General features: G+C 37.7%; 1 protein-coding gene across 1 annotated transcript in view; it reads right to left on the bottom strand.

The window, feature by feature from the left end:
• The window catches only part of CFAP44 (cilia and flagella associated protein 44), a 109359-nt gene that overhangs the window by 82199 nt on the left and 6368 nt on the right, over nucleotides 1-20792 (bottom strand). The window contains exons 5-14 of the mRNA XM_007107958.3: nucleotides 18911-19013; nucleotides 15385-15601; nucleotides 13580-13694; nucleotides 10826-10990; nucleotides 8715-8870; nucleotides 8066-8113; nucleotides 7348-7447; nucleotides 6596-6690; nucleotides 3951-4160; nucleotides 3213-3323 (exon numbers count right to left, since the gene is read on the bottom strand). Of these exons, the coding sequence (XP_007108020.2) occupies nucleotides 3213-3323; nucleotides 3951-4160; nucleotides 6596-6690; nucleotides 7348-7447; nucleotides 8066-8113; nucleotides 8715-8870; nucleotides 10826-10990; nucleotides 13580-13694; nucleotides 15385-15601; nucleotides 18911-19013 (1320 nt within the window). The remainder of the gene's footprint in view (nucleotides 1-3212; nucleotides 3324-3950; nucleotides 4161-6595; nucleotides 6691-7347; nucleotides 7448-8065; nucleotides 8114-8714; nucleotides 8871-10825; nucleotides 10991-13579; nucleotides 13695-15384; nucleotides 15602-18910; nucleotides 19014-20792) is intronic.

The following is a 20792-nucleotide window of genomic DNA, read 5'->3' as shown; positions in this document are numbered from 1 at the left end:
ATGAAAAGTTTGCTAAATCAGCTAGTTCAAAACAACACAGAGAAACCAGTACAGTCACAGCTCTAAGAGCCAAGATATCAGGAGAAGGGAAGCTAGGTGAGGTGAGCTGGGCATTCTCTGCACCTCTTTCTCCTAAGGGCATTGGTCAACTTACTGCATGGGACCTAGAAGCCAAACAGAATGCAGTGTTCTAGAGCTTTAGGCATTTTCTGAGAGATGAATAGACACAAGCTGAAGTTCAAAGTGACAAGAAAGTTAGGACCTAATGGCACATGATACCAGAGAAAAGGGAAATGCAGAAAAGGGAGCCTGACATTCTGCTGGGCCTTTGCCTTTAAAACATTTGCACAACCCTAAGCTGCATGAGAACAGGAGTTGCTCATTTCATCCAAAAAGTCACATTATTGTTTACTTACTTTCATTTTTGAAAGATACTACCACTGGGTATAAAATTGTGGGTTGGAAGTTATAGAACTATAAACTGCTAAAAGAAGACATCTACTGAGGAAATTCAATCCATTATTAAAAATCCTCGTACAAACAACAAATCAGGTTCAGAGAATAGAAAAGACCTCTTTTTTTCTTTTTTTCTTTTTTTTTGCGGTATGCAGGCCTCTCACTGCTGTAGCCTCTCCCGCCGCAGAGCACAGGATCCGGACGCACAGGCCCAGCAGCCACGGCCCACGGGCCCAGCCGCTCCGTGGCATGTGGGATCCTCCCGGACCGGGGCACGAATCCACATCCCCTGCATCGGCATGTGGACTCTCAACCACTGCGCCACCAGGGAAGCCCAAGACCTTTTTAAAAAAAAAAAAAAAAAAGTGGCCAGAAATACCTTGATTCCAAACCTGGCAAGGACATTACAAAAGGGGGAAATTATCACTCTGTTATGAATGTAGATGCAAAAATCCTTAATAAAATATTAGTAAATTGTGTGTGTGTTAAAATATAGTGAGTTGATGTGTGCTAGGATGACAAGAAGGAGGTCATTTTAGGCAGAGAAGATCAAGTTCAAAGCTTAATGCATGAAACAAAGAGGAACAAGACAACATAGAGGAAGAGACAGATTTAACAGATGCTTAGGGGGGGCTTGGTGAATCACCAAAGCAGGGTGGTTAGAGATAGGGAAGAGATGGCTCTAAAGATTTTCTGGTCTAGGTAACAGGGAGAATGGTGTTCTCAGAAAAGTGCAGGAGGAAAAAAAACATGTCTTAGAAAAACTCTAATGAATTTCATTTTGACAGATCAAAATCACCCCCAGAAATTCAGAAGATCACCAAGTTCAGTCAATTCTACATATCTCTTATCCACACAGTCTTTCACACTTTGGTCACATCTTCTCTGGAACACAGCTGTCCAATAGATCTACCTGCCTCTCATTTGGTTCCCTTGTAACTTCTCCACACTGCTGCCTAAGTGATCATGGTAGTGATCACTGCAGATGGAATGATTCTGTGTGTGATACAGCTTTATTGGAAACCAAAATAATGAGCAGAAGCTTAATGCATTCAGGAAGGTAGCAGGTCTGACCAGTGAGCTGCTAGGGGCTAACCGCTATTTCTATTTGGACAACTGAAGTGTGCAGTATCAGTTACACATGTTAATTTACTTTTTTCCCTCAGCTTCATTGTAATATAACCGACATAACATTGTGTAAGTTTAAGGTGCATAATGTGATGATTTGGTGCATGTATATATTGTGAGGTGAGAGTAATTTACATTAGTTATTCCCAAATAATACTAGAAATATAAGTGCTAATTGGCACCACTGCCTGAAATGACTTTTGAATTGTTTTTTTGTTTTGGGGGGGGTGACTTTTCTGCCTCAATTTTTGTTTTAGTTTCTTATTTTGAAGTAACTATTAATTCATAGGAAGCTGCAAAGATAGTACAAAGAGGTTTATACCTTTTGCCAAGTTTCTCCCATTGGTTACTTCTTCTGCAACAATATCAAAACTAGGAAATCAACATTAATATAGAATGCGTGTATAGTTCTATGTCATTTGATCACATATGCAGATTCATGCAACCATCCACAATCAAAACATAAACTATCCCACCATTACAAAGATCTCTCTCAAGCTGCCCCTTTATAGTCACACCCACCCCCTTCCCACCCATCATTCCCAACCCCTGAAAAATGCTGGGTTTTTTAAAACTTTGTTATATAGGGAAATGATTGAAGGATGCACAAAATATTATATGTTGTGATACAATAGCTCATGCTTTAACACAGAGCATTCTTTGCAGCTCTCTTTCCTTCACCTACACAACTTGCACTCTCCTCCTCTCAACTAACTCACATCACGTGTTAACTTCTCCCTTTCTTGATATTCCCTTTCTTGATATACATGCTCTATATTCACTGATATCACTGATATTGTCTGTACCACTGATATCACTGATAATTTAATCACCCGTTCCCTTGTGAAATCTTAAATAATGCTATCACAGATCAATATAACTTCTTAAACATGTGTATTTTTTTTTCTCCTTCAGAAGATACTGTTATGTACTGCTTATTGAATCCATCGCCAGTGCCTAGCAAAGATGAAAACAATAAGTATTTGTTAATTTAAAAAATATTTTTTCTAGGTACTACTATATTTTTATAGCCATTTTCTTTAGAAGAGCTTAAAATAGATTACAGATGTTACCCCCCCTCCAAAATCCTGACAGTACTTCTGTGCAGTTCATCAGCATTATTATGCTGGAACCCTAGTACAGTACCTGGTGTAGACATTCAATCAATATTCAGGTGACTGAATTATCCTATGCTCAAAATTAGGGAAATTAGGGGCATTAAAAGAGATTTGTAATCAATACTGAATCACCAACTGTTATTAGAAAAGAGGCAATGGAAGATTAGAAGAGAAAATGGAGCTGGAATGGGAGCAGAAGAGAAGTAAAGAGGTAACATGAGGACAAGTACACTCAACACATTCTGACATGTTGTGTTTTGGGCTGAAGTCTCCATTGTTGAAGCAAAGTCTGATATAATAGATTAATTAGATTATGGAAGAAGGAGGAGGTAATGGGAAGGGCTTGAATCTCCTGAGTAATGTTCCACTAGTAAAGCTGAGCAGCTTCCCTGGCCCCTCACGGCAGGACCCAGGAGTGGAGCTAATAATTCTGCCCACTATTCTCTATCTGCCAGATCACTTCACTATGTAGTAACTGAGATTTAAACATGAAGACAAATAACTACTTACATGAGAGGCTGTAGACCAGGTTAATTGGCAAACAGGTCCAGGAGTAGTAATATAACCGACTGGCTTATAATCCCTTTCCACTTCAAAGAAGAAGACAGTTTGATCTCTACTCTAAGAAAAAGAGAGATACCCAAATGTATATTATTATGAAACATAATTGCATACAGTACAAAGAGCATTTAACAGCTATATTACACCCACTGTATACGTATACCTACAATGATCATATTTCCCCAGGTTATTCTGGGAACATTCTTATTTCAAATATTTGCTTCATTTTCCCCATGAGAACACTTGACAAATCATGTTTTCTTGTATGTGTTTCTGAAAAGATGATCACCATACCTGTATATAAAAAATTCCACAATGCATATGCTCACCTATTTATGCATAAAGAATGTACATGTTTATTCTCTTCATTTAGGCCAATTCTATATAAGAACATACCTAGGTTATAAAACGTTGATTATAAACGTTGATTATACATAAAACATGTTGCATGATTCCCAGTTGAAAATTTCTATTCGTTTAAAATAAGCATTACAACTCAATTTGTAAGAATATTTTTAAATGTCATGCACAGACTATACTGAAAGAATCTGAATACAAAGAAAACAAAATATGGATATATTCTCAGAAAGGAATATAAGCAAATAAGGCATCATTAAGTAGGAGGACTAATAAGGCAGGGTTAACCACGAAAATTCAATAGGAAACACATGGAAATCTACTACTTACCCCTGTGGCTAGAACTTCTCCATCACGATCATAAGCTAAAGCAGTGACAGGAGAAGTATGAGGTTTGAAAACCTGTTTCAAACGAATATCTGCATCTGAAACTCTCTTCCGTCCCACAAAAACTGTGAGCCCTTTTGGATCATAAAGTTCAAGAATTCGAACAACGCCATCTTCAAATCCTGCGGTAATCTGTGCTCCACCGGAGCTTACCTTGGACAAAAAAGAAATGCAAGGTTTCTGAAATTAGTTGATTAAGAAAGCTGTACTACATAACAGATTTCTGTATTTTATTTAGACTTAAATTATTTAACTAAATAATTAACTAAAATAAATGCTAATCAATAATTCCTTATACTACTTTCTGGTAACCTCCATCTCTTCTATGACAGTTCCTTATCACGGCAGACCATGAGACAGGTAAACAATGACAATCCAAGCATTCAATGAGCAAAAGTTGGTGGAGTGTTTGTCTACTATGTGCCGGGCACCCATCACCAGCAACCCAAGTGTGAGCATAAACAGTCTCAACCCCTGTTTTCACAAATTTATGGTCGAGTGGGAGGACAGACATTAATCAACCACACAAATGAATATGGAATTATGATCTGAAATAAGTAAAAGGAAATAAACATTCTCTGAGAGCACATAGCAAAGAAAGTTGACCTAGTCTGCAGCTTAGAGGAGAAGTCTGGGCCAGAGATATAAATCTAGCAATGTCTTAATGTACTAAATCTGCTATCTCAGAAGGCATTCAGGAGAAGGGCAAGAGCCTTGGTATTCTTTAGAGCAGATTGATCATCCCTGAGGCCAGACAATTATGAAACTCTTGGGAATAAGAAAACTATATTCCATTCAATTCCAACTGAATGTTTATGCAAACATTTATTAAGTGTTTAAATGTACCAGTAACTGTAGAGGCACTGGAAGTACAAAGAAGAATAAGATATGGCGTCGCCATGAAGAACAAACAGTCTGGTGGGAAAGAAAGTCAATAAATCAAGTCATCTTAGTACACTGTGATAAGTGCTATAAAAGAGGTATATACACAGTCCTTAAACAAAAACCGCAAAGGAAGAAGTATGCAGCTCTACTTGAAGGTGGGGTCATGGAGGGCTATGCAGAGAAGATGATATCTGACCTGAGCTAAATTGTAAACAATGATGTGCAGTTTTCCAGAAAGGCAAGAGGGTATGAAGAAGGGGCAATTCAAGCATAATATCCATATGATCATTAATTGGATATAAGGCTAAAAAAGAAAACATTCTATGGACATTGCCCAAGCATCTGAAAAAATGATTCAATTACATAGGCTGTATTTTAAAGAATTTAGGTAAGAGTGTAAATAGATTAGGATAAAGAGTGATCCATGTTTGGTAATCTAAATACTCTGTCATTTCTACTTAATCCAGCCTCAATCATTGTTCTGCTTCTATTCCCTGGCCTGAGTTCTCCTTCTGGTCTTGATCCCATCATGAAATTCCCCTCCATTCCAGCCACCTCCACATCTACTTTGGGCCTGGAACATTTTCTCTTTGACTTCAACCCAAAACAATAAGGATAAAATATTCCCCAAATACTCCCATGACATTTAAAAAACTTGGCTGCAAATTTTTTGCCGTGCCTCTCATGGAGAGGTGGGGTTTAAGTCCCTCCCTCCTTGAATCTGGGAGGGGGGTGCTTGTGACTGCTTCACCCAACTGAGTATGGTACAAGTGACATTATGTGACTTCCGAGGCCAGGTCATAAAAGGACAGCAGCTTCTGCCTTATTTGTTGGAACACTAGATCTTGGAGCCCTGAGCTGCCATAAGGAAGTGTGTGACTGCCCTGAGGCCACCATGCTGTGATAATGACCTCTCCATGTGGCACGGGCTTCAGGTAAGCACTGCTGTTGACATCCCAGCTTAGCCTAACCTTCAACCCAGGTGCCAGACCTGTAACAAAGAAGCCTTCAGATGACTCTAGGCCCCAACCATTCAAATCTCCCCAACTGAGGCCCCAGATACTGTGAAGCAGAGATGATCCATCCTAGTTGTCACCTGTCCGAAGTCCAAAACCAGAGACTGTGAGCAAAGTAAGATGATTGTCGTTTTATGTCACTACATTTGGGGTAGTTTATTACACAGCAATAGACAACTAGAACAATGATCTCTCATTTTTTTCCATAGCTCTTATCATTATCTAACATATCCCATAAATTTACTTATTTTGTTTTTTGTCTCTCTGCCTCGTGTCTCCCACTAGAGTGGGAGATTCATGAGGGCAAATATTTTTTTTTTTGTTCATTGCTATGTTCCCAGAATCTAGTAAAAGGACTGGCACGTTGCAGACATGCTGGAAATATATAGAATGAATGAATCAGAGTCAGACAGAGGACAGATACACAAAGTTCTGTCAGGTAATTACTTTTTAACATGGAACTATTTCTAAACTTTAGGTGGCGTAACAATAGATTTTCATTAAAACAGAACCAAAACCACAATAGCAAAGTCATGATATGATTTCTATCACGTTCTGAGTGAACTAAAATTTTTGTTCTTCTCTAAAATCCAGAGTCAGAAAATATCTGTGTTTCTAAGAAATAGCACTAATATACCATATTTACAAATAGATTCTAGTAGAAATTCATTATAACAATAAGCTTACCAGTCGTGGTACCCAAGCAAGGGCAGTACCTCCTTGTTTGAATTTCATCTGAACCAAAGGAGTTTTGCTAGCAAAATCATAGAGTCTAACAGAGCCTACAGAAAGACAGTTTGAAAAGAAACAAGTTATATATATATATATATATATTTATATATAAATATCTTTAATAACTTTAGCTCACTTCACATTTAAGCACTAAACAAGAAACATCATAAAAATTAAATCAACTGATAATCTAATGGCCTTTCTTTAGTTAAAAATTTACATGTATACCCTCAATCAGGTAATTTATAAACATGAATAATACACTATGCCATTTTATATAAGGGACTTGAGCATCTGTGGATTTTGGCATCAGTGGAGTCCTGGAACAAATCCCCACACAGATACCAAGGGATGACTGTAGTAAAGAAACAACTGATGATTGACTGGTGGATCAATTTCACCTTGCACAGTCCACATAGATTCACTGTAAGTCAAGAAGGAAGAAAGGAGTGGAAAGAAAAGGAAGAGCTCGTGGATAACACCAAGATGAATGGTATTTTCACGAGTAACTTATTGATGTGTCTTTATTTTAATCTCTCGCAATAACCATGGTTGCCGTATTTTGGGCCCTTTCCCTTCTCCTGAAACTCACCTCACTTGCATCAAGAAGCTTCCCTTTTGGAAAAATTCTCAAATACTTTAATCAAACACATTAAAAAATGAATTGAAAACAAAACACAAAGGTCCAGGTATGAGTTTCTACTTACAGTCCAAGCCAGTAGTGGCCATGAGATAAGTGAGAGGAGAGACAGCCAGGGCTTCAATGGCTCCAGAATGGAAGGAGAAGAGGCATTCTGGATCTTGGGTCTGATAACAAAAAAAAGATCCTATTAGAGCTCAAAGATAGGTAAAAAGATCCTATTAGAACTCAAAGATAGGTTAACACAGAATTAAGGCCAAGTTTAAAGAAATGCAATTAGAACCCTGTATCATGTGTGACTTTATCTGAACAGAAATAAGAAAAGGCATAGTAAGATAGAAAGGGCTCTGAAGTTTGGAAGTAAGAGAGACAGATGATGCGCCTGATGGCTGTGTGATTCGGCACAAGTCACTTCAAATGCCGGTTTCCATTTCTTCATCAGTAAAATGAGATGATGGCAACTGCCTGCCTACAAAACAGAGTAGTTGTGAGGATTATATGAGATAATATACATTAAAATGCCATATGTTTATGAAAACTGTAAAGCACTGTATAATGTTAGGCATTGCCATTGCCACTTTTCTTGTAAATTCTGTCATGAGATAGATCCTTTTTAATGTAAAGTCATAACGAGAGAAAGAGACAGAGAGTATGAATTCTTTGGATATGTTGAGCAAGTTTTTGATGAGAACAATGATCAAATATGGAAAAAGAGTATCTTTTAAAGAATAACAAAGCTTTTTACTATGAGAATTAGAAAAAAATAAGAAAAATAGGCAACTTACAATATTTGAAAAGCTAAGGTCAAGCTTCCATATGGCTCCATTGGAATCCTAAAAAATTAAATACCTAATAATATTTTGTTCATAGTTTTGGACTTTTATCAAATTAAAGGAATTTTTTTATGATTTAGTTAAAGGACAAAACATACCAGAAACTTACATATATTTTAAAGTGTGATTGAAATTAAACAATAGCAACTTCCATGCATCTTAGAACACAACAACACAATAAATGAAGCAATCATAAAACTTATAGTCAGTTTAACATAATAAAAATGTTAATTTGTTTTCTGTGTATAAAATACAAGTCAATTAAATATCAAAATTCAGGGAACTCTTCATTGTAGTATCAACAGTAGTCTTAATAGTACAATGGATTTACAGTGACAATAAATTATACTACTATTTTAATTTTATGTCCAGATAACTATTTTTTAATGTATTATTTTAAGTCCTTATTGAATTTGTTACAGTATTGCTTCTGTTTTATGTTTGGCTTTTTGGCCACGAGGCATGTGGGATCTTAGCTCCCTAAACAGGGATCAAACCTGCCACCCCTGCATTGGAAGGTGAAGTCTTAACCACTGGACTGCCAGGGAAGTCCCAATGTCCAGATAACTTTAAAGAGCAAAGAGAGAAGAGTGCATCTTACCTGAGACAACCAAAAGTTACTTCCAATTTCATTCATTTTTATCATAGAGAAGAGTCTGACATTCTTGTCTACTTGAAGTTCATTAATGGGCTCTATCTCTAACAATCCAGTCTCATCTATAGTATCAGCAGTGTCTATTGTCTCAAAATCCCATATCTTAAAAAATAAGAAAATACTTTAATCAATCAGCAGTTTCTGAATGCATATATTCTAAGCCAGAAAAGGCCCCATTTTTTTTCAAAAGTCATTTCTTCTTGTTTCAGGAAAATAATGAGTAGGTATAATTAAAACACCAGACAAAATCTAACCCTGGGATTTTGCTCTGAAATGGGAGTAATGAATTATTATAATTTCCTTTGTATTTATGGAGATTAGTGAGAAAATACAGACCTGAATAAGAATTCTAATTTACCCAAAGTAAACTTTATTTCAAGGTTTCTGTCAGGCCTTTCTGCATATATAGCGGCTGCAAGGAATAAATGGTTCAGTCATACAATAAGACATCATGACGAGCCTCGTCTTACATTAGATCCACAGGCTCCTGGAAAGGGGACATAGACCTTCTTGCTTAATGATTCAAGCACTATCTTCATTATAAGCAGAGAAAAACGGATGTAGGCAATGTCTTCATGAGATAATGTTTCTCTTCCTTATCATAGATTTAGACTGTACTATTCAGATAAGGATTGTTGTTCTTGGGATAGGAGACCAGAATAGTACTAGGGAAGGATGAGGGAGCACAGTTTCACTTCCTGTGGTGAAGGGACTAGGAAGGACATCCTCTGTGAAGTGCCAAAGCCCAGCCTGGATGATTCTGTAGCCACATCCTGCTACGGCATCCTAGACTCAACAACTCAGACTTTGGGAGGATTGGTGTTGTCCCACAGAGTAGCCTTGTGGAGGAGAGTCCCAGATCCTAGGGTCAGAGTAACTCCTGGGAGTTGGAGTAGGTTTTTCCTAGAGGGTGAGAGGTAGAGATTTACAACACAGAGGACTGAAGAGATAAGGGCAGACTTTGAAAGGGGAAGCAAATTAGTGATGTCCATGAAGGGATCCTCTGCGAAGTATTTAACTTCTCTTCTCTTGAGGTTTTCCTCCACTTGGTATTTTGATGTATTTGGGGGTGACATATGCCTTGGAAGGATAGTGAATACGTTGTACGACATAATAAAGGACAAAAGATTCTCAGAGCAATGAGTAAAATAGAACAAAATTAAATTTAACATGATTTAAAAAGCCAATGGTAAGAGGACAAACTGTGGAAGACGTCTCTAATATATTGTTTGAGCCATACGTAAGCTCAATAAGTGTCAGAGGAACCATACTATTAAAAAAAAATAATACTTCTTACTTCTGATAATACTTACTTCTGATAACACTACTTCCTAAAGAATGTCCGGAGAATACTCCCTTTTATGAATATTTTCTTATGAAAGGCCCCAGTAGAAATACATACTGTGGGGACCACAAGGCAAATCAGAAGACTGCAGGTTTGCCAGCAACAGCAGGGTACCTACACATGGGTAGGTGGGAGAAGAAGTGTGACAATAGCCAGAAGGACAGAGATGCAGAAGCTATGTCCCAGCTTAGCCCACACTATGGGCAGGACAGTGTCCACAGATGAGGACAAGTGAGTTCACTAGTGTACAGAGCACCAGGAAGGGAGCATCCATAGGCAAACCCTATCAGCTCACCTTTGTATTTCTAATTGGTAAACTCAGTAAAAAAAATAACTAACAAATGTTTGGCCTCTTGTCCCTAGAAAATGACACATTCATACCAGGCATTTTGGAAGGACATCTGGGTCCACTGTTAATATTGTGCTAACATGGATATTCATTTTCCAAAGCTACTATTGATATATCAACAACAGAATCAAAATAACAAAAGGTCCCCTCAGAAAATTTCAGTGCCAAGATGTAAATGAATTTTGACTAGAATTTAAATATTTACCACAAGAGAAGATTTAAAATGGTTGGCCCTAGGAGTAAATGACCACTGATCTCCTTCAACAAGTGACCTTTGTGAGAAATAAAAATCTGATAAAACCCACAGGGTGATCTGCAAGGTTTTGATGTGGGTGCTACTGTCCAAGTGTAAAGAAAACTTACCCTAACACATCCATCTGACCCGATGGTGATGACTTCACCCTCGTCCAGCATTATCTGGTTAATGGGACCCTGGTGACAAGGCTTGCCTGCAGCTCGACTCAGCTCGACTTTGATGTGGCCACCTTCCCAAAGCAGCATGTTGCCCCATTCTGACCCTGAGAGCACCTGGCAGGTGTGCGGAAAGGAAAGAACGTGCATGAAGACAGACAAATGTGTATATATGCTTCAAAGAGCTGGTGAGACTTGTTTCTAAAGACTTTTCTTGGTTATGAAAGTAAAAATTTTTTTTAATTTTTAAAATAAGAAAATACAGCAATGAAAATTCACTACCCCAGAAACAACCACTTGTCACATTTTGACATTTGCTTCTAGCGTTATACATAGTTTTACCTCTTTGTGTATGTTGGTTAATTTTTCAAACATATCTGCAGTAGATTTCTGTGTACATCTCTTAAGGACACAACCCAGGAGTGGAATTACCAGGTCAAAATTTAGAGACATGTTTAAAGTTCTTGATAGATGAAATTATACTTTTTAAGAGTGATAATATCAAATGTTATAAGATGTTTGATAATTGTGAGGCCAGTACTGAACTCAGCAAATTATAGCAGAATATAATTCAATTTCAAATAAGGATGATCATCTAGAACCACATCACATTAATGCACTTAATCCAGCACTTCCCAAAGTATGTACCACCAAACATTAGTTCTTAAGATGTTTAACTAATATAACATAATAAGTACTACGAATTGAGTATTGACTCCATGTCAAGCAGTGCTTGAGCACTTAACATATATTGTTATTTAATCCTAAAAACCATATGAACTAGGTACATTTACCAAGGATAACATGTGCTGTTGTACAGGTTGGGTACTTTATTTTCCCAGAAGAGACAGTTTTTCTCATTTGCACAAAGGGGCCATCTGGGCCAATGGAAGTCCCGACTATTACTATCCCCATTTTATAAAGTAAAAAAACTGAAGCACAGAACAGTTAAGTACGTTGCCCAAAATTACTCAGAGGAGTCAGGGTTCTAAACCATGCACTGTGGCTCAAAACCTCCCATTCCAGCTAACGCTGCCTCAGAAGACATATGCTAGGAAAAACAAAGTCAAACAAGTTTCTTTTCTCTAGGACCCCTTGGAAGCTTTAATACAGAAGTGTTCACTGGGAATCACCATGAGAAATTTCTAGCTGCAAAGGAATTTGACCAGGAAAGTCTATTCATAGAGTTTCTGTGCAAAAGAATGTTGCATGCAATGCCCTTTGGGGAACTCTGATCTAATTCTTGCCTGCCTGCTCGAGGACTCTGCAGCCCCATTTTCCTCTCATCTAGAGGAACTTATGACCTTACTCAGTCTTTTCTACTTCTCCAGTCTACCTATGCTTATCTATTCTACCTATTTTACCTACTAATCCTCAGCCCACTTGTCTTTACTTAGAATTTTTTTCTGTCCAGTAACTAAAGCCACCAAAAGTCACCAAAGCCTATAAGGCATTTCTTTCTGAAACGGCACTCATGTCTAGCTTCCCTCTTCCATTTGTCCTGAGAAGAGTCCAGACTCTCATCATCTCTTCTTACATAAAAGCAGTATTCTCCCTTCTGAGCTCATCTCCTTGACTCCACATTTCCCTTCTAATATGCTTGGCATTTGTGGCCAAACTTATATATAACTTCTTTCATTTGCAACTCTACTCTTCCAGAACCTAATAGCTCTGCCTGGCTGTTCAAGTCTTCATACACTAGGGCCCCACCATTCTTCTCAATCTCATTTCCCACTCCTTCCCAACATGAGTACTCCAATTAATCCTCTAAATATATAATATTTACTCCTAACTCTAAATATTTCCTTTTGTGGCTCTTTCATTTAAAATGGGTTCTTTTCTCCCCTACCTCTACACAAACTCTACTGAACCTTTTTCAGATATATCTCATACCATGTTTTTAATGATCTTTATCTTAGCTTAATTCTTACAGAATTTGAAGCTAGAATGATTTATTATCATCTTATAGGTTTGGATATATAATTTAGCCAGCACCCAAGACTTTTTATTTCCTACCATACACCATGATTTCAAAGAATATTCCACTAAGCAATGACTAGACCATATGGTTCCTCAGAGTAATATTTGTATGTTGGCATTTACTTATAACTGAGATGACCACAAATAATACTATATAACTCGTCCTGATAGGAAGCCTTATACAATATTAATGGAGAACTGATCCTGTAGGCAATGTCTATAAATTTTATAAGAAAAGAAGAAACTAACAGATTAAAATTGCAGTGTTGTAGATGTCACTATACAGTGGCTCAATCTTCCTGAACAATAATTTGGTAATAAAAGCAAAAGCCACAAGACTGTATATAACCTTTGACCCAGTAAGTCCTCTTGGAGGATCATGGCAAAGAAGAGAGAAGGGAAAGATAAACACTATAAACATTGCAACTCCATGACATAGTTAAAAGTGACAAGTAAGTCACTATGTTAATATATGAAAATGCTCACATACTTTATATGTGTATATAATATTTAGTAAAGACAAAATGATATGTACATGTGGATTATGACAATTTCACAGAATTAAAATTGATAATCTGAAAAGGCAAAATTAAATGCTCATTATATTTGCAATTATAGTATCTGTTATTGCCAATATTGGCAGTGCTTTTAGACTGCTTTCATATATGTATATCACTTCATTTCATTTCAATAATTTCATTATTGTAGAATAGTAGCTGTACTCACCTTCCCATCTGGGAGCTCCATGTAACCTTCTATATCATTAGTGGCTGTTTTGCCAAAGCGACCCAATGAACCCTGAAGCTTGAGGCCAGTGAATGTTAGAGCCATTTCCCAGAACCTGCCAACAAATAAGAGCCTGAATGTACCTCAAAGAAATTTTATTTTAATTTTAATATCACCCAAACATTTACATATTTCAGTCACATATTATTTCATTTATCCATTCATTCAATTAAAATGTATTAAGTATCAACTACCTGTCAGGCAAAGTTCTAGGCAACATGAATTCGGCATCGAGCAAAATAGTCCAAAAAGAAAAAATTCCCTGCCTTTGCAGATCTTACATTTTAGAGTTGTGTTGTCCTATGCAATAGCCACACGTTTGACTACTTTAATTTAGACTTAAAGTAATTAACATTAAATAAAATTTAAACATCAGTGTTTCATTCAGACTGACCAGTTTCAAGTATTCAATAGCTACATGTGGCTACTGTCTACTAGATTGGCCAGCACAGAACACTCCCACCCTAGCAGAAAGTTCTACTGCATAGTACCACTTTAGAGGATATAGAAGTTTTCCAAAAGTTCTAATTTACTTGTTGTGTAACTTTGAGTGATTTTCTTGATCACATTGTACTTTCATTCGCTCATGTGTAAAATGAGAATATTATTTGCACCAACCTCATGAAATTGTTGAAAAACTCTTTTAGAACAGTGCCTACCTAGCACACAGTCAATAAACGTTAAGTTACTAACATTTTCTTATTCATAATCTAAACAAATGAATAGTCAGAATGATGAAAACCATGTAGAAAAAAGAATCTGGCCTACCAACTGGATGTAGAATAGATAATGGACAGTATCAACAAGCCAATAATATGAAGCCAAGAGCCTAAATGACCAACACCCTTCTCCAAGGCTGTTGTAGGTCTCCTGATCATATGTTTCCATTTCCTCTGTTTCTTTTATAGCACACCACACATGAAATTGTTCAAGGTCCATCTTTCCCCAAAGACATAGTACATAGAAAATATGCACTCTAGTAAGCAATGGAAAAATTAGAATTTTTTAACCTATAGCCAGCAGAGAGTTAGTTGACAATTCCCCCAAGATTTAAAAATCTGTTCAATTATTGTATATTTCAAAAGGACCAGACTTAAATTGGAATGAAAAGAATTTAAGGTAGATTAAAAAACATCTTTCTCATAAAGAGACACTGGGAATCAAGTTAAGGGCAGCTCGAGAGTAGTGCTAGAAGGTTGTTAAATAAAGGATAAAATCAATTCCATCCTGAACAAAGAACAAAGGGTATAATATAGTGGAAAACACCCAGAGACCTGAGATCAAGAGTAGGCTCTGTTACCATTTAGTATTGAGTGTCCTGCATCAGGAATGGTTCTGTTATCATTCTTATTTTACAAGTGAAGACTGAGTTCAGAGACATCAAGATGACTTATCCATCTCACAGTATCGCTACAACACATTGAACAGTGGATATGAAAGCTCAATATGAACTTGGACACAGCATGCCAATGTTAGTAAGACATTATACAAACTCTCTTAGGAAGTGAAGCCTATAAGAAGGCAGCAAGCAAAATTCAAAAGCCCTTCTTTTATCTGTGCTGTTTTCAGTAATAAAATCTCTATACCCAATTAGAAAAGCTGAACTACAGTTAGTTTTTAAAATAACACATTTAAAAGTTATCCTAATGTTAACAACATCAGCAAAAATGTCTCCAGCTGGTCAATCCTCTTAGAAAAGACCCTAACAATAAACGACTAGCACCTGTATCAGTCACAAAACCTACTTGATGTGGCCGGATCCCGATGTAGTAAGATGCTCGTCATCTTCAGGATTGAAAGTAACCTTGAAAACTTCCTGGGAAAAAGCTTTTGTCCTCAGTAGGGGCTGCTCTTCTTTCCAATTCCAGATTGTCAGTGTGTGGTCAGGGTTGCCACCAACAGAGGCCAGCAAGGTACCATCGCAGTTAAAGTCCACATATGCATAGGCCAGATCAGTCCCATCTGAAAGGATGAAAAGATGAATGCAAGTCTAATGAACGCAGACAGCACTTACTTTTCAAAAGTGTATTATTTAAATTAAAAAAAGGAGAGAGAGAACACCCTTAGTGGTGTGCATTTGTGGAAGAATGCCAAGACTCCCCTAAAGAAACAATTCCAAAATCACTCATCACCCTTGGCTGTAGAATGAACTACATGATATGGGGGGAGGGGGGAGGGTGAAGAAATCTTAATCACACTTTGCATGAGAAAAACACTTTGAGAATACATTCTACTTTATGAAGTGGGGAAGGGTGACACAAAAGCATGTTAGACAGCAGAGAGAAATCAATTTAAAATCTGTCGCTGAAAATTTCACGAAATAAAAATTGATGACTTCAGGTTTCTGGTTATGCATGTGAGGAGCTAAAAAATCACCATTCCATCCTAACAACAAGTAAAAAGCTGAACAGACTGAGAAATCAACAGCTCTTCTTGGATCTATACGAGAAGAAAGGAACCAGGGCAAACCCCTGCCCCCAAGAATGGAGAGACCACCAGGTAAATACAGGGATTTGCAACTCACCAGAGCAGAGGCTTCCAAGCAGAAACAGCCAGAACAGCTCAAGGAACCACTGCCGGGGAAGTAAAACATGAACTCTAACTGATGAATTGCTGGAGGCTCAGTGTGGACAAGTCTGAGAATTAAAAACTCCAGGGGGACCCAGTCATAAGGTGGCCCCAACAATATTATGAGATTTACCTCCAGGAGTTGACCAGATTCCTAAAGTAAAAATATCTAGAAAAATCCCCCCAGGCTTCCAACAGAAGGACAGGAAAAGGAACCATTTTGAAATACCCGAGAGCCCTCTGTTCTTCTTAATAAGGTCTGCACTCAGGGGAAACTAATTAACCAGAGCCTGACTGGCTGGAGTGTTATCAAAGCTTAACTGACCTGGAGAAGGAAATAACCAGCCCAGCCCACTCTAGCCATCCTGTCCTACCTAAGGGGGGAGAAAAATGCTGAGAAACATTTGTGAAGTTCACAGTCTAGAGGCATAGGCTCACCAAAAAACAGACCTAATCCCAGGACTAGAGAATGCTTCCCCTGCCCCACGCCTTACCACCAGGTGACTAAAGTCCTATTTAAGGCAGTTCTTTTTACCCAGTACATCATGTCTGGCTACCCAGGAAAAATTACAAGGCATACCAAAAAGCAAAAAAAGACAGTTTGAAGACACAAAGCATGCAGCACAACCAGACATGGCATAGATGTTGGACTTGTCATATTGGGAATTTAAAACAACTATAATTAATATGCTAAGGGCTCTAACAGATAAACAACATATAAGAGCAGATAGGCAATGTCAGCAGAGAGATGGAAATCCTAAGAAAGAACCAAAAAGAAATGCTAGAGATAAAAAAAAACAAAACACTGTAACAGAAATGAATGCTTTTGATGGGCTCATTACTAGATTGGACACAGCTGAGGAAAGACTCTCTTAGCTACAGGATGTCTCAATAGAATCTGCAAAAACCAAAAAGCAAAGAGAACAAAGACTGATAAAAACAGAACAGAATATCCAAGGGCTGTGGGACAAATACAAAAGGTGTAACGTATGTGTGGTGGGAATACCAGAAGGAGAAGAAAGAGGAACATAAGAAATATTTAAACCAATAATGACTGAGAAATTTCCCAAATTAATGTCAGACACCAAACCACGGATCCAGGAAGCTCAGAGATCACCAACCAGGATAAATGCCCAGAAACACTACAGAAAATGAAAGATAAAGAAAAAAATACTGGGGGGGTGGAAAAAGAGGGGGGACAAACTCTTACCTAAAAAACACCAACCTAGAATTCTGCGCCCTGCAAAATTATCCTTCAAAGGTGACAGATAAAGACTCTCTCAGACCAACAAACACTGAGGGAATTTGTTGCCAGGAGACCTGCCTTGCAAGAAATGTTAAAAGAAGTTCTTTAGAAAGAAGGAAAATAATATGGGTCAGAAACTTGGATCTACATAAAGGAAGAGAATCAAAGGAGTAAATGAAAGTAAAATAAAACTTTCATTTTTCTTATTCTTGATTGATGTAACAGATAACTGTTCAAAATAAAAGCAATAATGTATTTGATTATGTATGCTTATGTCTGTGTGTGTGTATATACATATGCTTTATGTAAGTGAAATAAATGCTTATATATAAGCTTATATGTAACTGAAATGAATGACAGCAACTAAAATGCCCCTTAATAGGTGAACGGATACATAAAATGTAGTACCTCCAGACAATGGAATATTATTCAGCACTAAAAAGAAATGGACTATCAAGCCATTAAAAGACAAGGAGGAAGCTTAAATGCATATTACTAAGTGAAAGAAGCCAATCTGAGAAGGCTACATACTATATAATTCCAACTATATGACATTTTGGAAAAGGCAAAACTATGGAGACAATAAAAGTTCAGTGGTTGCCAAAGAGGGTAGGGTAGTTATGAATAGACAGGGCACAGACGATATTTAGGACAGGCTTTGGGAAAACTCCTATTCAGAATACTGAATGATGTTATAATGATGGATATATGTCATTATACGTTTGTCTAAATGAATACAGAACACCACAAGTGAACCCTAAGGGAAACTATGGACTTTGGGTAATTGTGACTGTTAACATCGACTCATCCTTGGTAAAAAATGTACCATTCTGATGAGTTATGTTGATAATGAGTAGGCTAAGCATGGGTGAGGGGAGAGGGTATGTGGAAATCTCTGAAACTTCCTCTCAATTTTATTGTAAACCTAAAACTGCTCTGAAAAATAAAATCTTTTTTTTAAATTGACTACTGAAATTAATTGTATGGAAAACAGAATTGTAAGATAATTGTGATGGTAATTTTATGTGTCAACTTGGTTGGGCTGTAGTACCCAGTTATTCAAGTAAACACTAATCTAGATGTTGCTGTGAAGATAGTTTGTAGATGTGGTCAACATCTATAATCAGTTAAGATTATCCTTGGTAACCTGGGTGGGCCTCATCCCATCAGTTGAAAGCACTTAAAGCAGAACTAAGGTTTCCCTGAGGAAGCAGAAGTTCTGCCCTTAGATGTAGAATCAATTCCTTTCCAAGAATTTCCAGCCTGCTAGCCTGCCCTACAAACTTCAGATTTGCCAGCCCTCATAATTACATAAGCCAGTTCCTTCAAATAAATCTCTCTTCTATCTCCCACCAGCTGTGTTGCTCTGGAGGACCCTGAGTGATACAATAATGTTACATCTTCAAAATGCTGTTAACCTTAAACGTGAGATATTTTAAAGATTCTATTAGACTCACCTTGAAGTATTCTGTAGGGCCTCAAAGAAGGATATTCATAAATGATAATCTTTGGGAAAACTCCTTTTTCTGCTACTGTGAAGTAAGTTTTTTGGGGGTGAACCTATAAAAGATAAAATCTCACTAAAGCACTGAAAGGGAGATTATCATATAAATCGCTCAGTTAATACAGTATTTAGCATCTGTTACTTTATAATTTGTTTATTAGGATCCACTCTAATAGAAAACTCAAAACTGGGCATCTAATAAATACTTGACTATGGATATAATTTCAACTGAAAACTAGAAGAATACTCATTTTAAGTTTTACTTTCATTAAGAGAGTCATGTCTTAACTCTACAATTTTTTTAATTGCCATCAGAAGAGCTAGAACAGTGGTTCCCAATCTTTAGCAGGCATCAGAATCACAGGCAGGGCTTATTAAAGCACAGATTGCAGGCTTTAACACTAGAGTTTCTGATTCAGTAAATTGGGGCTGGGACCTGATATTTTGCATTTACATTTCTAACAATGTCCCAGGTGATGCTGGTGATGCTGAATCTGGGGACCACTCTTTGAGAACAACTAAGTTAGATGAATTGCTTACCCTGCATTTGGTGTTTTGCTTTATTTTTAATGGAGACCTAGAACAAGCAAGACATTTACTTTACACTCAACACAGAAATTCACCCTGTCTTTTCTGGAAGAGAGCTTATATGCCCCAAACCACATTTCTCATGGCTTTCTCATAGCCTCACAAGAGCATTTCTCATCCACAAATGGATAACTGTTTCAGAAAAACTGAAGTGACGTGGGCAGTGGAGGAAGGTCTCTGGCACTGTCTGGGCACCAGCAGGCCCAGCACACACGGAGAAGAGCCCCACCGACACACAATCGCTCAGGGTCCAGGAGGGTGAGGTTTAGGGTTAGCATTCTTGTTCACACTACACCCCTAACTACTGACCTCAAACCAAATGATCGTGCCACAAAATAGAAAAACGGACATTTCAAAACTATCGTTGGCCACAAAGTGATAGAAAAATAAGCGGGCTAGATGTTGCTCAGTCCTCTGCAGATGCGGGGGACCTCAGGGCTCATGGTACTTTGAGATGGTCCCGACCGACTTCCTCCACAGAGCCTTCATGTCGGGCCCGTGAATATTTGCAACAGCTGGTGCCACCGTAGCATGTACTTGTGTATATATACCTAGATTTTTGGTTTTGCCTCTTTTTTTTTTTTTTTTTTTTTAATTGGCCTTGCACAGGACTTGCGGTTTCTTAATTCCCCGACCAGGGATTGAACCCGCGCCCCCTGCAATGGAAGCGCCGAGCTCTAACCACTGAACCACCAGGGAATTCCCAGAGAGGGGCCTTTTAAAATGAGAACAAGTTGATTTAGTATGCTTTTATGCTGAGGATGCCTAAGGAAGTAAAGGCTGAAGATACAAGAAAGAAAATGACTGATGGAGACAGACACCTGAGGAGGAATGAAGAGACAGACTCGAAATCACACACAGATCTTTTTGTCAACTGCTTGAAACTACTGAATGTACAATTTATGCTTCATTTCCTAATGTTCAACTCTACTTACATTTTATCTGGCACTTAGCTTTAATTATTATGTGAATTATCATTTGTGTTATTCATCTCAGTATTTTTGCAGAATAGCAACATACCATTTAATGTGAAAAACCTGCACGACTATGGGAAAGTCACTCAACCTCTATTAGCCCCAGTTTCCTTATCTGCAAAATGAGATGATAATATTATTAATATACTATTATAATATTGCATGGAGCTAATGTCAGTGAACGTAGTGGTTGTAATCGCGAATTGAAAATGCCTTAGAGGGCTTCCCTGGTGGCGCAGTGGTTGGGAGTCCGCCTGCCGATGCAGGGGACAC

The sequence above is a fragment of the Physeter macrocephalus genome, chromosome 1 (assembly GCF_002837175.3).
Source record: "Physeter macrocephalus isolate SW-GA chromosome 1, ASM283717v5, whole genome shotgun sequence".
NCBI classification, from domain to species: Eukaryota; Metazoa; Chordata; class Mammalia; order Artiodactyla; family Physeteridae; genus Physeter; species Physeter macrocephalus.
Note: the sequence above shows the minus strand (reverse complement) of the source record. Positions and strands in the feature narration are given on the sequence as shown.